This window comes from Botrytis sinoallii (genome assembly GCF_014898435.1).
Source record: "Botrytis sinoallii strain Bc 23 chromosome Unknown BSIN_015, whole genome shotgun sequence".
NCBI classification, from domain to species: Eukaryota; Fungi; Ascomycota; class Leotiomycetes; order Helotiales; family Sclerotiniaceae; genus Botrytis; species Botrytis sinoallii.
Genome location: NW_024066042.1, coordinates 265,385 through 276,982, shown reverse-complemented (window position 1 = coordinate 276,982; position 11,598 = coordinate 265,385). Strand labels below are relative to the sequence as shown.

General features: G+C 42.3%; 6 protein-coding genes across 6 annotated transcripts; 2 read left to right on the top strand and 4 right to left on the bottom strand.

The window, feature by feature from the left end:
• Nucleotides 1-271: 271 nt before the first annotated feature.
• EAF02_008138 (uncharacterized protein) lies at nucleotides 272-1,003 on the top strand (the record flags this gene model as incomplete). The annotated part of the gene is made up of 1 exon (XM_038904186.1): nucleotides 272-1,003. The coding sequence occupies one exon, from the start codon at nucleotides 272-274 to the stop codon at nucleotides 1,001-1,003; it is 732 nt and encodes a 243-aa protein (XP_038755908.1).
• Nucleotides 1,004-1,442: 439 nt separating this feature from the next.
• Nucleotides 1,443-4,263, bottom strand: EAF02_008137 (uncharacterized protein; the record flags this gene model as incomplete). Its single annotated transcript, XM_038904185.1, has 2 exons — nucleotides 1,443-1,534; nucleotides 1,590-4,263. 2 exons carry the CDS (start codon nucleotides 4,261-4,263, stop codon nucleotides 1,443-1,445), a joined length of 2,766 nt encoding a protein of 921 aa, XP_038755907.1.
• Nucleotides 4,264-5,175: 912 nt separating this feature from the next.
• On the bottom strand, nucleotides 5,176-6,043 carry EAF02_008136 (uncharacterized protein; the record flags this gene model as incomplete). The annotated part of the gene is made up of 4 exons (XM_038904184.1): nucleotides 5,176-5,435; nucleotides 5,510-5,775; nucleotides 5,845-5,960; nucleotides 6,017-6,043. 4 exons carry the CDS (start codon nucleotides 6,041-6,043, stop codon nucleotides 5,176-5,178), a joined length of 669 nt encoding a protein of 222 aa, XP_038755906.1.
• A 494-nt stretch (nucleotides 6,044-6,537) lies between these two features.
• On the top strand, nucleotides 6,538-7,578 carry EAF02_008135 (uncharacterized protein; the record flags this gene model as incomplete). Its single annotated transcript, XM_038904183.1, has 2 exons — nucleotides 6,538-6,551; nucleotides 6,615-7,578. 2 exons carry the CDS (start codon nucleotides 6,538-6,540, stop codon nucleotides 7,576-7,578), a joined length of 978 nt encoding a protein of 325 aa, XP_038755905.1.
• A 1,109-nt stretch (nucleotides 7,579-8,687) lies between these two features.
• EAF02_008134 (uncharacterized protein) lies at nucleotides 8,688-9,879 on the bottom strand (the record flags this gene model as incomplete). Its single annotated transcript, XM_038904182.1, has 4 exons — nucleotides 8,688-9,374; nucleotides 9,433-9,545; nucleotides 9,599-9,667; nucleotides 9,721-9,879. 4 exons carry the CDS (start codon nucleotides 9,877-9,879, stop codon nucleotides 8,711-8,713), a joined length of 1,005 nt encoding a protein of 334 aa, XP_038755904.1. The 3' UTR covers nucleotides 8,688-8,710.
• Nucleotides 9,880-10,415: 536 nt separating this feature from the next.
• EAF02_008133 (uncharacterized protein) lies at nucleotides 10,416-11,578 on the bottom strand (the record flags this gene model as incomplete). The annotated part of the gene is made up of 5 exons (XM_038904181.1): nucleotides 11,369-11,578; nucleotides 11,286-11,319; nucleotides 10,870-11,230; nucleotides 10,652-10,813; nucleotides 10,416-10,597 (listed from the first exon to the last, which is right to left on the bottom strand). Exons 1-5 carry the CDS (start codon nucleotides 11,413-11,415, stop codon nucleotides 10,416-10,418), a joined length of 786 nt encoding a protein of 261 aa, XP_038755903.1. The 5' UTR covers nucleotides 11,416-11,578.
• Nucleotides 11,579-11,598: the final 20 nt, after the last annotated feature.

Sequence of the window (11,598 nt, the reverse complement as noted above, 5' to 3'; positions counted from 1 at the left end):
GCATTCGATGCAACAATCGCAACAAGCCATCAAATCCCACCAGGGCCCTCACTCGAGACATCCTCGAAGACATGTGCTTGAAAATTCCAGAATGGCATCCTACAGCACCACAGGAGCCCATTCCCGGGATCCTTCCAAACTGGAACTCCGAAACCTTAGCTCGCGCTCAAGATGAAGAACTCTTTTTCGAACACGTCACACAAAACACAGTGTAGAAGTCAAGAATCGACAAGATTTGCCAAGTCAACGCAATGGATTCCCGTTGTGTTTGATGGCTGGAATCAAGCAGAGACTTTCACCTGCGAATCAACGACTTGAGAGATCACGACCAGAGAGATCAAAGTTTACTTCACCTCCACTATCATGGAACAACAACCCTAGGACTAGACGACTTGGTGTTGCACCAGCACCACAAGCTGCATCACTTCAAACAGAGTCTACACCGTCGGGAACACTTAGTCGTTTGGTCCCAGGCGAAACCCATCAAAGAAGTCAAGCTCAAGAGGAATCTTCCATCGTATCTTCAGCACTCAGACTCCAGATCCCACCACAGAGGCCATCTTCCATCGAAACCCAAGATACAAAATCCACCCCTTCATCAGGCACATCCACCCGTTCCGAATCTCTCATCCAGACAGAGACATTCAGCCCCATAGCCTTCGCTCAAATCCCCGCGCATTACGACATGCGACGAACTTCCATTCCGACACCTCGCGTTTCCACAACCCAGCCGCGAGTCCAAGCACGCGAACAACACGAGACTATCGACCGAATGTCTCAACGCACTCCAGAAAATCAAGAAGAACTTAAACGTCAAAATCTCGAAAGCAAGCGAATGCGTGAGTTGCAACAACGCAATGTCCAACCCGAACAGAGATCGCACTCTGAAAATGGGCCGCCACGACATGTCAATGATGTAGAATTCAAAAGCGTACGACCCAAGCGTAGCTTGAGATTGCTTCCGAGTCTTCCATCGTTTGGTTCATTGCGGTTTGATGTTTGATTGACGACGTGTGGGCGGTATGTATCTCTAGTGAGCTGGTTCTCACTATCATTATCCCCTTCCACTCGGGCGTTTATAGGTTCTCTTGCAGTATTGTTAATACAAATCGAGAAAAGGTAGGGCCTTGGACCTGGAGTAATGCATTGTAACATTTCCTATAACAAAGAAAATACCGTTATTCTTTTTTTTTCTTTTTTTTCCTTTGTCTCTCATCTTTGTCATTGCCATTTCCCATCATCACAATATACAAAACACCAAGAATAAATAGATTATAGGCTCGGGCCCTAGAGATAAAGAAGTAATATTTCTCATGAAAAACTAATTTAACCAATGAAACTATAATATCATGTCTATGTTCAAAGGTGTTCCCATCCGCTGTGAACGCCGTGCTCCTATGATACTCTCATCTCATTATTCACTTCCCCCTTTACTTGTTATCTCAAACTTTTGCTGCGTCAATTTCTAAAGGTACAGCGTTTGCAGTACGTAACCATTCTCCATTAAATGCATTGATAAGCCAGTTATTAAGTTCTGCGAGTGGAGTGGTTAGCATTTGAATAAATCACATGTAACAGGAATTACTTACTATCATAAACAATTCTGTTGGCGTTATGGAAATAGATAGAATGATCGCTGTCTGGGAAAACATGTACGTCGTAGTTTTCCACACCGGCAAGGTCGAGTTTGTCCAACAAAGTGAGTGTGTTTTGCATATGAACATTGTCATCTGCGACACCATGCATAATCAAGAATCGAACATTCTTAGCGAGTGACTTTACATCGCTAATGCTGGTATTATCATATCCGCTAGGGTTATGTTGTGGTGTGTGCATATATCGCTCCGTATAGATAGAATCGTAAAATCTCCAATCGGTGACGGGCGCAACTGCCATGCCATAAGAAAATGTTTCTCCAGCATCTTCTTCCAATGTCTTTAATGTCATGAAACCACCATATGACCAACCCCAAATAGCCATTCTCGATTCGTCGACATACTTTTTGCTAGCCCAGATTTTGGCAGTTTCAATTTGATCGCGTGCTTCATAGTGACCAATATTGCCACGAATAATGGTTCGGGCTTTTCTTCCAATGAATCCGGTTCCACGACCATCGACAGTTACGACAATGTATCCGAGGTTTGAGGCAATGTAGGATTCGAAATCAACACCAAAGCTCTTGCTAACAGTTTGAGATCCGGGGCCACCGTAAAGGTAAAACAATACTGGATACTTCTTCTTTGGGTTGAAGTGTGGTGGTCGACGTTCTACGACTTGCAATTCAAATCCATCAATTGTAACAGTCTGGTAGATTAGAATAGGCAATTCGTGTTTCTTTGCCATATCAGCTAGTTCTTTGTTCTCCTCAATGACATGTGTGTATTGGTTATTGTTGCTGGGAGTGCTGATAACTTTCTGCCATGGAATATTTGGGCCATTGTAGTTAAGGAGTACGTATCCAGCACCCTTAGAAAATGAAGCACCATAATAACCTTCCGTCGAAGTATCGGTGATAGCTTTCATATCCGTACCATCTAGTTTCACGCTATATAATTGTCTTGTAATCGGTGACTCTTTAGTAGAAATGAAATAGACAAGATTGTTCTTGAGATCAACGGCAGAAGGCGCTTTTACTACTTCCCAATCTCCAGATGTAAGAAGTATAGGTTCAGGATTATCCATTGGCGTGAAGTATCCCAAATGATCATAGTTCTCGTGAATGATAGTATCAATATATCCATCGTGAGGACGACCGTTTGCAGGATCCGCAGGAATATAGCGAGTGTCTTCAGAGACTTCAAACCATCCACCATCGAGTTTTGCAATGTCTGTGAATCGTACAGTCTTTCCCTCTCGAGCCACAACATCAACGAGAACAACTCGCAAGATGTCACTTTCTCTGTTCGTCTCGCGGATCAAAGCCTTACCTGTCGATCCAGCCCAAACTACCTCTGTAATCAAAAGGTCCTTTGGCTCAAAGCCTCCGGCAATCTTGACCTCGAAGACTTCTGCCTTGGAAATATCATAAAACAAAAGATCGACAGTAGGATTTGGAGCACCGGCTTTAGGGTATTTGATTTCTCTGACTTCAGGATAATTTTCTTCTCCTGGTAAAGGATCTTTCCCACTAGGTCTTGATACAAAGTATTGAACTGGGTATTCAGGTACCTCGGATTCATTTGTACGAAGGAATGCAATATAGTTGCCACTGTCGTCCCACCATGTTGCACTGGCTCCAGCAAAAACCTCTTCTTCATAGACCCAATCAGGTACACCATAGAAGAATTCTGGACCACCATCCACGGTTATTTGTACAACAGTTGGTGAAGCTAGTTTTCGAAGGTACATATTGTTATCTCGAGTGAAAACGATGGCATCACTCTGTGGACTCCAGCTGGCCAATTGAACTCGGCCATCTAAATCTACAGGATCTAATGGTTCCGCAGTTTGAGATTCGACATCGAAGATCCAATATTTCGCATAAAAGGAATGTCTCCAGTTTGATTGAACATCTGTCGCGACCAAAACTTTCTTCAAATCCTTGCTAGGGTATACTTTGCTTGGTGTCAAGCTTCTCCCCGCAACTTCAAAATATCCATTCTTCATCAAAGTCATCGTGTCTAGAGTCCCTACAGCTGAAGGGCTTTGTGTTCTGACATCTTCCACAATCAAATAATCCTTTCCGACGGAACCTTGTTCGAGAAGTAATCCATCCTCCCCGTTGGCTCCTTCAATCCAACTTATACTGTGTTTAGTCGCTCTCCATTGACCGCCCATAACCTGATCCATTGTAACCTTCTTCCCGCTTCCCCTCGAGGAGGTCGCCTGTGGATCGTGAGGACTTTCCGATGAATGTTTGTATGCCTGTTTCCCCAAAAATATAAACAATGCCAGCACCCAGGCTCCAATGAACACTCCCCCGATAATCCATATCAATCTTCTCAATTTCTTGTCGACTGACTTGTTCGTTGATCCATTTGTAAGAAATGCGCCATCCTCCATATCATAATCCTTCTCCTCTTCCTCATCTAAATGTATTTGCGTATGTTCATCATCCGCATACGCCATCTCTCCTCGAGGAGGGAACTTGGGTGTCACCATCGTCGGTTTTTCAGACCCATTCGCAGCAACACGTTCGCCGATTCGATCGAAGACCAAACTCGTAGTCGAAGCAGTCGAGGCGATAGAATCAGATGAATTACGGGAGACAGACTCCTGCTCTGTTGACAGGAGCTTTGCGTTTTCTTCAGGATGCCCAGCCATATCTGAGGGTACGAGAGTTTCAGTGGGTCTTGGAGTCCAGAGCTACGCCAATACCATATATAAAATTGTATCAATTCGAGATGCACATTGCTTTTGAACAATCTTAAAAGATCTAGAGTGGCCAATAGTTGAAAGAGAGAAAGAAGACTGAATTGTAAAATTTATCTATTGAGGACAGTATTAGGAAGGGTTCTAGAAATCGCCTTTGTCAATATGTTGATGACTGGCTTACTAGTGTTCAGCTTCCCCAATACGTGGAGTCCGACACTTATCGGGTACACACCCAAGATCATCCATGTAATCGTGCCAATTCCACAAAGATTACCAAGATCTTCCTTATGTTATGTAAAAGCCTCTTGAGTTTCACGATATGTTGAATTCCCATAGAATTCAAACTGCGATTATATTTTTGTTACAAAGGACGATTTCTCCGGAGAGCGAAACAAAGAACACGTTCTAGTATGTTGAGTTCTGATGATCCGGTAAAGCACTCAATGAATTATTTACCTTCTTTACAACAGATGCTATTTTTGGAAAGTCATGATGATTTGAGATATTGGCTGAAATATTATAAATCACTTTGAGGAACGGAAAGAATTAAAGTAAGCTGAAGGTATATTTGAGCTGAATCTAATCCCCAACTCGATGTTGTAAAGCTTAAACAAAATATCAAACATATGATTAATATAATAAATTAGGACCATGACCCAAGAGATAATCTAATTCTACACCAGGTATTTGTCCCATGAATACTAATAATGGTATAATATGCAAACATACAATCTCCAATCTATGACCTGCTCGCTTGCTCCCATACCATTATCTTATACGCTTCCCTAGACATCCTCGACCTTCATACTAAACGGTATATTCATCGTTTGTAGACACAAGCCCAATCATTCCCGAAATCCTTTATTTGTTATGTATGATGAAGTTCCTCAAACTATCCCAAGTATCGCTCTGCACATAAATATAATCCATACTACTCCTTAACCCACTCTGCACCGTCTCTGGGTACCATCTGAATAACCACATAACACTTCCCCAACTCAGTGCTGCAAATACTGGCCATGCGTCGTTCGATATGCGATCTGCAAGCTCTTTATTTCGGATGATTCCCGCTGAAGGTAGAACAGCTAATTGTGCTAATGACAAACATACTCGTGCGAATACTGTATGCGCCGAAACATTAGCATATCTTTTGAACGTAGATTATTGGAGACCCGATTGGAAAGGAGAAACATACCGAATATCACAATCTGTTTGCTAACACTGCTAACATGCCCTTTCTTTGACCTCCTTCCAAATACCACATACCCACCTAATAGTCCTGCTAAGAATGTATCCCAGTTTCCCTCCTTCCCCTTATTGCCCCCTGAGTATTTGAGTGCTAACATCGTAGTCTTATATATCGTAGCATATTTCGCGAGATTTTGCGCATGTGTTCGCGTTGCGCGGAGTATCAGCCCTATCTTTTCACGGACAGTACCAGATCTGAATAGGAACATCATACTAGAATATGGATTCAGTCAGTTATGCGCCTAAGAATCGGTAAAGGCGAACCAAAAAGGGGGGACCTACACCAATGCATGGGGAAATCTGACTTTGGCACCGTAGACAGCGCCGCTGCGAGCAGCTTTAAGAATAGCGAGAAACTCGGCATTTTTGGGATCGAGAATGAAGCTCTCAAGTGCTGTCTATATTTTCGCATCAGTATATTGCAAAAGTTATTATGAGAACGGTGGATAATTACCTTTATGACAGCAATTCTTCCCTCCATCTTACCGGCACAAAAACGAACCTCGGTAACTTAATACTCCAATTCCAGCAATTTCCTTGAAGAGAAGAAAGAAAGAAGTGATAAATATTATCTCTGTACCTTCACGTGTATCTATTCAATCCAGTAGTCAAATCGCAGACGTATTGTCAAAGAAATAAAGTCAATGAAGCAAAAAGTAAACTCAGGAATGAAGCTCGGCATGTTTATGGGGATGAACATGAATTCGGATATCCATTCGCTACCCCACAGACTTTCATCCATAGTTTACCGGGATTCATTTAGCGTCCGCTCAGGTCCGCAGGGTGGAAATATTAACATGTGAGATTCAGGCATTCAGACATTGATGCCTCATGGAATAATTTCGGCGCTAGTGCTTTATCTATTATCGGATCGCAAAAAAAAAGTTCGAGCTTGGAGAAGAAGTAAAGAAGGCATTTGTTAATATCTTCATTCCCTTTGAACAATCACATAATACCACATAATATCAATTCATCATGTTACGTCAAATGTAAGTACTTTTAATTCTCCTTTCAAATCCAATTGAACTTTTTATGTTAACAGATTCTACTAGCAAACCCCGTAATGCTCGCAGCAAGCGCGCTCTCACCAAAAAAGCACCCAAGCCAGTCGAGAACCCAAAAACCGCTCTCTTTCTCCGTTATACAACATGTTCTCAACCTACTCAAGACTGCCTCACAGATCTTCATACCCTTCACTTACCTCTCGCAAAGAAATTCACCAAGAAGAATAGTATTCATCCATTCGACGATCCTTCTTCCCTTGAGTTTTTCTCCGAGAAGAACGATGCTTCCCTCTTAGTTTTCGGTTCCTCATCTAAGAAACGCCCACATTCTATTACCTTCTGTAGAATGTTCGATTATAAAGTTTTGGATTTGTTAGAGCTGAATCTTGATGCGGATTCGTTCAGGACTTTAAGTCAATTCAAGAACAAGAAATGCGCCGTCGGATTAAAGCCTATGATTTTGTTCTCGGGTACTCCATTCGAGAGCCCCGTTTCCGACGAATATACACTTGCGAAATCGATGTTCCTCGACTTCTTTAAGGGAGAGCCAGCAGACAAGGTGGATGTGGAGGGTCTTCAATACATCGTTTCCATCTCGGCCAGGGATAGCGTAGACGGAGAGGAAGAGAAACCAAAAATCCATCTCAGAGTATACTTGATAAGGACCAAGAAGAGTGGTCATAAGTTACCAAGAGTTGAGGTTGAGGAGATGGGACCAAGAATGGATTTCAGAGTTGGCAGAGTCAAGGAAGCCGATGAGAGCATAATGAAGGAGGCAATGAGAAGAGCAAGAGGAAGTGCAGAGAGACCAAAGAAGAATATCACCACGGATATTGTTGGTGACAAGATGGGTAGAATACATCTTGGTAAACAAGACTTGAAGGAGTTGCAAACCAGAAAGATGAAGGGATTGAAGAGAAGCAGAGATGTAGCTGATGATGATGAGGGTGGGGACGATGATGAGGATATTGTTAGTGATGACGAGCCTGTGAAAAGGTCAAAGAAGGCATGATTCATTGCCACTCTGTGCAGTAATATCAAGATATCAGGTGTTTGGAGTTTAGGCATGGAAAAGGGTCTTCCGCGAAGAGTGGTTGGTTGTGCTCAAGTATTAAATGTCAGATTACATAAAAGCTAAGCATTGTAACTTCCACCAAACTACTGCTTTCATTGTGTATATTTCTCTGAGTCTATAAATACCGATTTCAAACGCTGCAGGTGCTATCGGTAGCCTTCAATTTGTACTTCCCATTCGTCATCGACTTATGATCTTAACAGGAACTACGGCAGAACCTCACATCTTACAAAACCATCTTAACTCGTATACCTTTCTTTAAGCGTGTGATACATTTCTTCCAAGCTTTCGAGACTCACAGACAGTCCCCGTTGCTAATCCGATCCGCATCTTCAAAATCAGAGTGCTTCATCACATAGTTTCTACCTGCACCATTACTCAAGTACACTACACATAATAAAAGCAAGTAACAATCCCAGGGGGAAAACAGAGGAACAGGAAAACATACCATTACCGAGAATAGGAAACAACGTCCTAGCCAAACAGGATGACAAGCTCACACAAACTATTCTTTGAGAATCAGAGTGATATCTTACGAATAACATAGCAAGTCTATAGAGGTACTTGGAAGTTGTACGCCTGGGTACAGAGAATGGTAGAGTAAAAGGAAGCTCAATGAGACGATCCCATACTACGAATATGATACTCAATTTACCTTGCGATCTGGAGAAAAAGCTAATATGGAAACACAAACCGGGGGGGCCTTTTGGTAGCCACTTGAGTTAGGTCATTGTAGACACTCTAAAGTCTAAAAGAACATTTTATTGCTAGGTTCAAAAGAGTCTTGACATGGGAGCGTTAAGAAGCTATGAGGCCATTAAATTGTTAGGTTTTGATTATACAACATCCGACGATACTCATCGGGCATTTCAATTAGAGATAAAGTCTGGCGAGGAATCATCACATCTTCATTGATACATTGAGGGAGGAAATTATGCTGAAAATGCAAAGATTATGGGTTCATGGCCGCGTAGAAAATCAAAGAAGTGTAGTGATTGGTAAAGATAGCTAATCTGGCGAAATACATGTTTTAAGAATCCCAAGCAAATGTCCACCCATTTCCATCAACTTAATCCGATGCTACGTGTTCGGGGAGTTTGAGAGATTTGCACTTCCCTTCCTCTTCGGCCTCATGGATGTGATACAGCTCACAATACTGATTCTCGGAATCTAAGAAGGTGTATTTCACTCCTACCTCCGGATTCATTGCGAAAGCTTTGAATATTTCGAAGAGAAAGTCCGCGCAGTAGTCTTTTGGTTCTGGGGCCAAGTGCTTAAACATAGCCCAGTTCTTAAGACTACAGTTGACGACAAAAAGACGAAGCTTCGATGCTGCTGGGGAGTTGTCAAAAATCGAAGTTATATCGCGTGGAAAGAAAAGTTGGTCGTTGGTGACAGTTTCATAAACAAAAGAATCAATGAGATCATTCTGGAGTCGTGGCATTTGGTATTTTTCGGCCAAATGGTAGACACCAGCAAGCCCTATCATTGGTATTCCCGTATAGTCATGCGGATAGACAATTTCATTGTTGTAAATCCAATAGACCAATGACGCAAAATATATTGGGTCGTCTTCAGGTAGCTCCATGGTGGCATCTCCTCCCTTTTGCCACTCAGGTTTCAAGCCAGCCTCAAAAACGGGACTTGCTGCACAGAGAATATCCTTGTGAACAATAAACGTCTTGGATCGTGTTTTGGGTCCAACAATCAACTTCACAGTTTCGGAAAATGATCTGTAGTCGGAAGTTAGTATGTATAACAAGTTATGAATTATGATTTGAGAAAACTCACTCAATCAAACGTGTCTTTTTGTACGGACGCATATCGACTCCGCTAATTCTTCTCTTGGCAGTAGAATCATTCTCAATGGCCTCAGTTGATTCAACGGGTTTGGTGTTGACAGTCTGAAAGCTCAATGTCAGCTTTGAAGTCACTGCATAAAAAGCTTAATACTTACTATGGAATCTACGGGTTTGGAAACCTTCTCAACATCACCAAATATCGAATGGTTACGAGTTGGAGTCAACTAGAAACCTTAATGTCAGCTTCAAATCCTCGAATGAAAACACCAACACTCACTGTGGATGTGTTTGGCGAAATTGAGCCGTTTCCAGCAGGACGAGACAGCTTAAGAACTGGCGGCGTGGTATTTCTGCTTGCAGACCTGCTTCCAGTTCTACTTGGTGGAGGCATATTCATTGTATCATCGGGAAGATCCAACGAAGCAGAACGATACATGATTTAGATGATGAAGTATCATGCAAATATTCGAGAGATGAGATTTGTAGATTGGACGATAATGGACAAGTAATAATGGAGATAGAATGATAGATGGTGGATAGAGAATGGAAGAGATGAAAATTAAACATGAAAACCTTCCACGGTCAAAGGTGTAGGTAATGATCTAGCGTGACTTCTGAATTGAGAGTGAAAAGTGAAGTCGAAAATGGAAGGAACGTCTGGATCACTCATGTGACCTTGTATACACACCTTCAGAAAATAACAGAAACCTACCGTATATTTCTCAAGTACGGACGCATTGACAAAACTGTGATGTAGAAGATGGGTTTATATAATTAGCCACTTATCAGTGACATGAAGTAGCATGAGAGAATTAACTCGCGCCCGATTTTCATAACTCCTGTCCCCAGAAGGCGTGCATGTCTTGACTCGAGTTGTAGGGTATCTCTTGCATGTATTGTGTACGATCAAGGACCGTTGACTTCAACAGGAAGTACTTCTGCTAATCAGATACTCTAGGCCAACTATTTGATTTACACCCTCACGCTTTCCAATAATCTCTGTTCTACGCCCTCTAATGTACTCTTGTGAGCCAAGACAGATAAATTCTCAGCCTCGCCTTGGAATTGCTTGTCGGGGTCTACACCTGGTCCGAACATTTGTGCACCTGCCCCTGGACCCATTTGACCCATTTGTTGGGCCATTTGACTTGCAGCTATGTTTACTTAGTATTGCATCTTATCATCACACTCAGAGAGGATCAACATACCATTATCGCTTCCCAATAGATAGTTGAATACAGATTGTAATCCAAAGATACAAAGAACATACCACGAAATGGAAGACATCCATTGTGGATCCATATCTCTGGTAGCTACACCAGCTTGCAACATACTCTTGAACTTAATCGTCAATGGGAATGGCAATTTGACTATACGTCTCATATTAGTACATCTAGCCGCCTGATACCTCCAGCAAGCAACTCACTAATAACAAATCCACTGAAAAATGCATTGATCCATCCCATAATCAAAGTCTGTGGGATCATCATAGACATATTTCCCTTCATCATGCCCATCATTCCCTCCATAGCCGCTGGATCAGTCATTGGATTTGGAGCTGCTTGTCCCTTCTTCTCTGGCTCCTTCAAGAACTTTCCTTCTTCGAAGGCTTGTACGATATAGTCTCTGCGTGGTTGGAAAGAGGCGGGAGTAAGAACATGAGCGTTATTACGAAGGTTGATACCTCGAAGTAAGGATCGTTGTTCGCGAATAGCTGGAAGTTCTTGTTTTTTGGGAGTAGTGGCCATAAGAACGGTAGCATAGTGACGAAGGATACCAGTCAGAATCTGAATGATGAGTTAGGATGGCAGATCAAATATCAGAAGAGTAAGAATTACATACCATAACAATAGTAATAGGTATCAAGATCCAGTAGCTACATGTTTGTCAGCTCAATCCAACATGGAAAATGGCGATTTGCTCACAATAACTGGGGATCCCTATGGATCGTCTGCACAGGAACCTGTGCCATCTTTGCAATATCTTCCTAATCTATTTTGTTGGAGAAGATTATGTATGAGGGGTTGTCGCGAGTTGAATTCTACCTAGATCTGTGGTTGAATCTGACATCAAATGTGGCTTTCACGCTAACCTCGGACCCTTGCGAGTAGAGCTTCATCAAGACACGGTCTCTTTGTGTACATTGCGACAACAG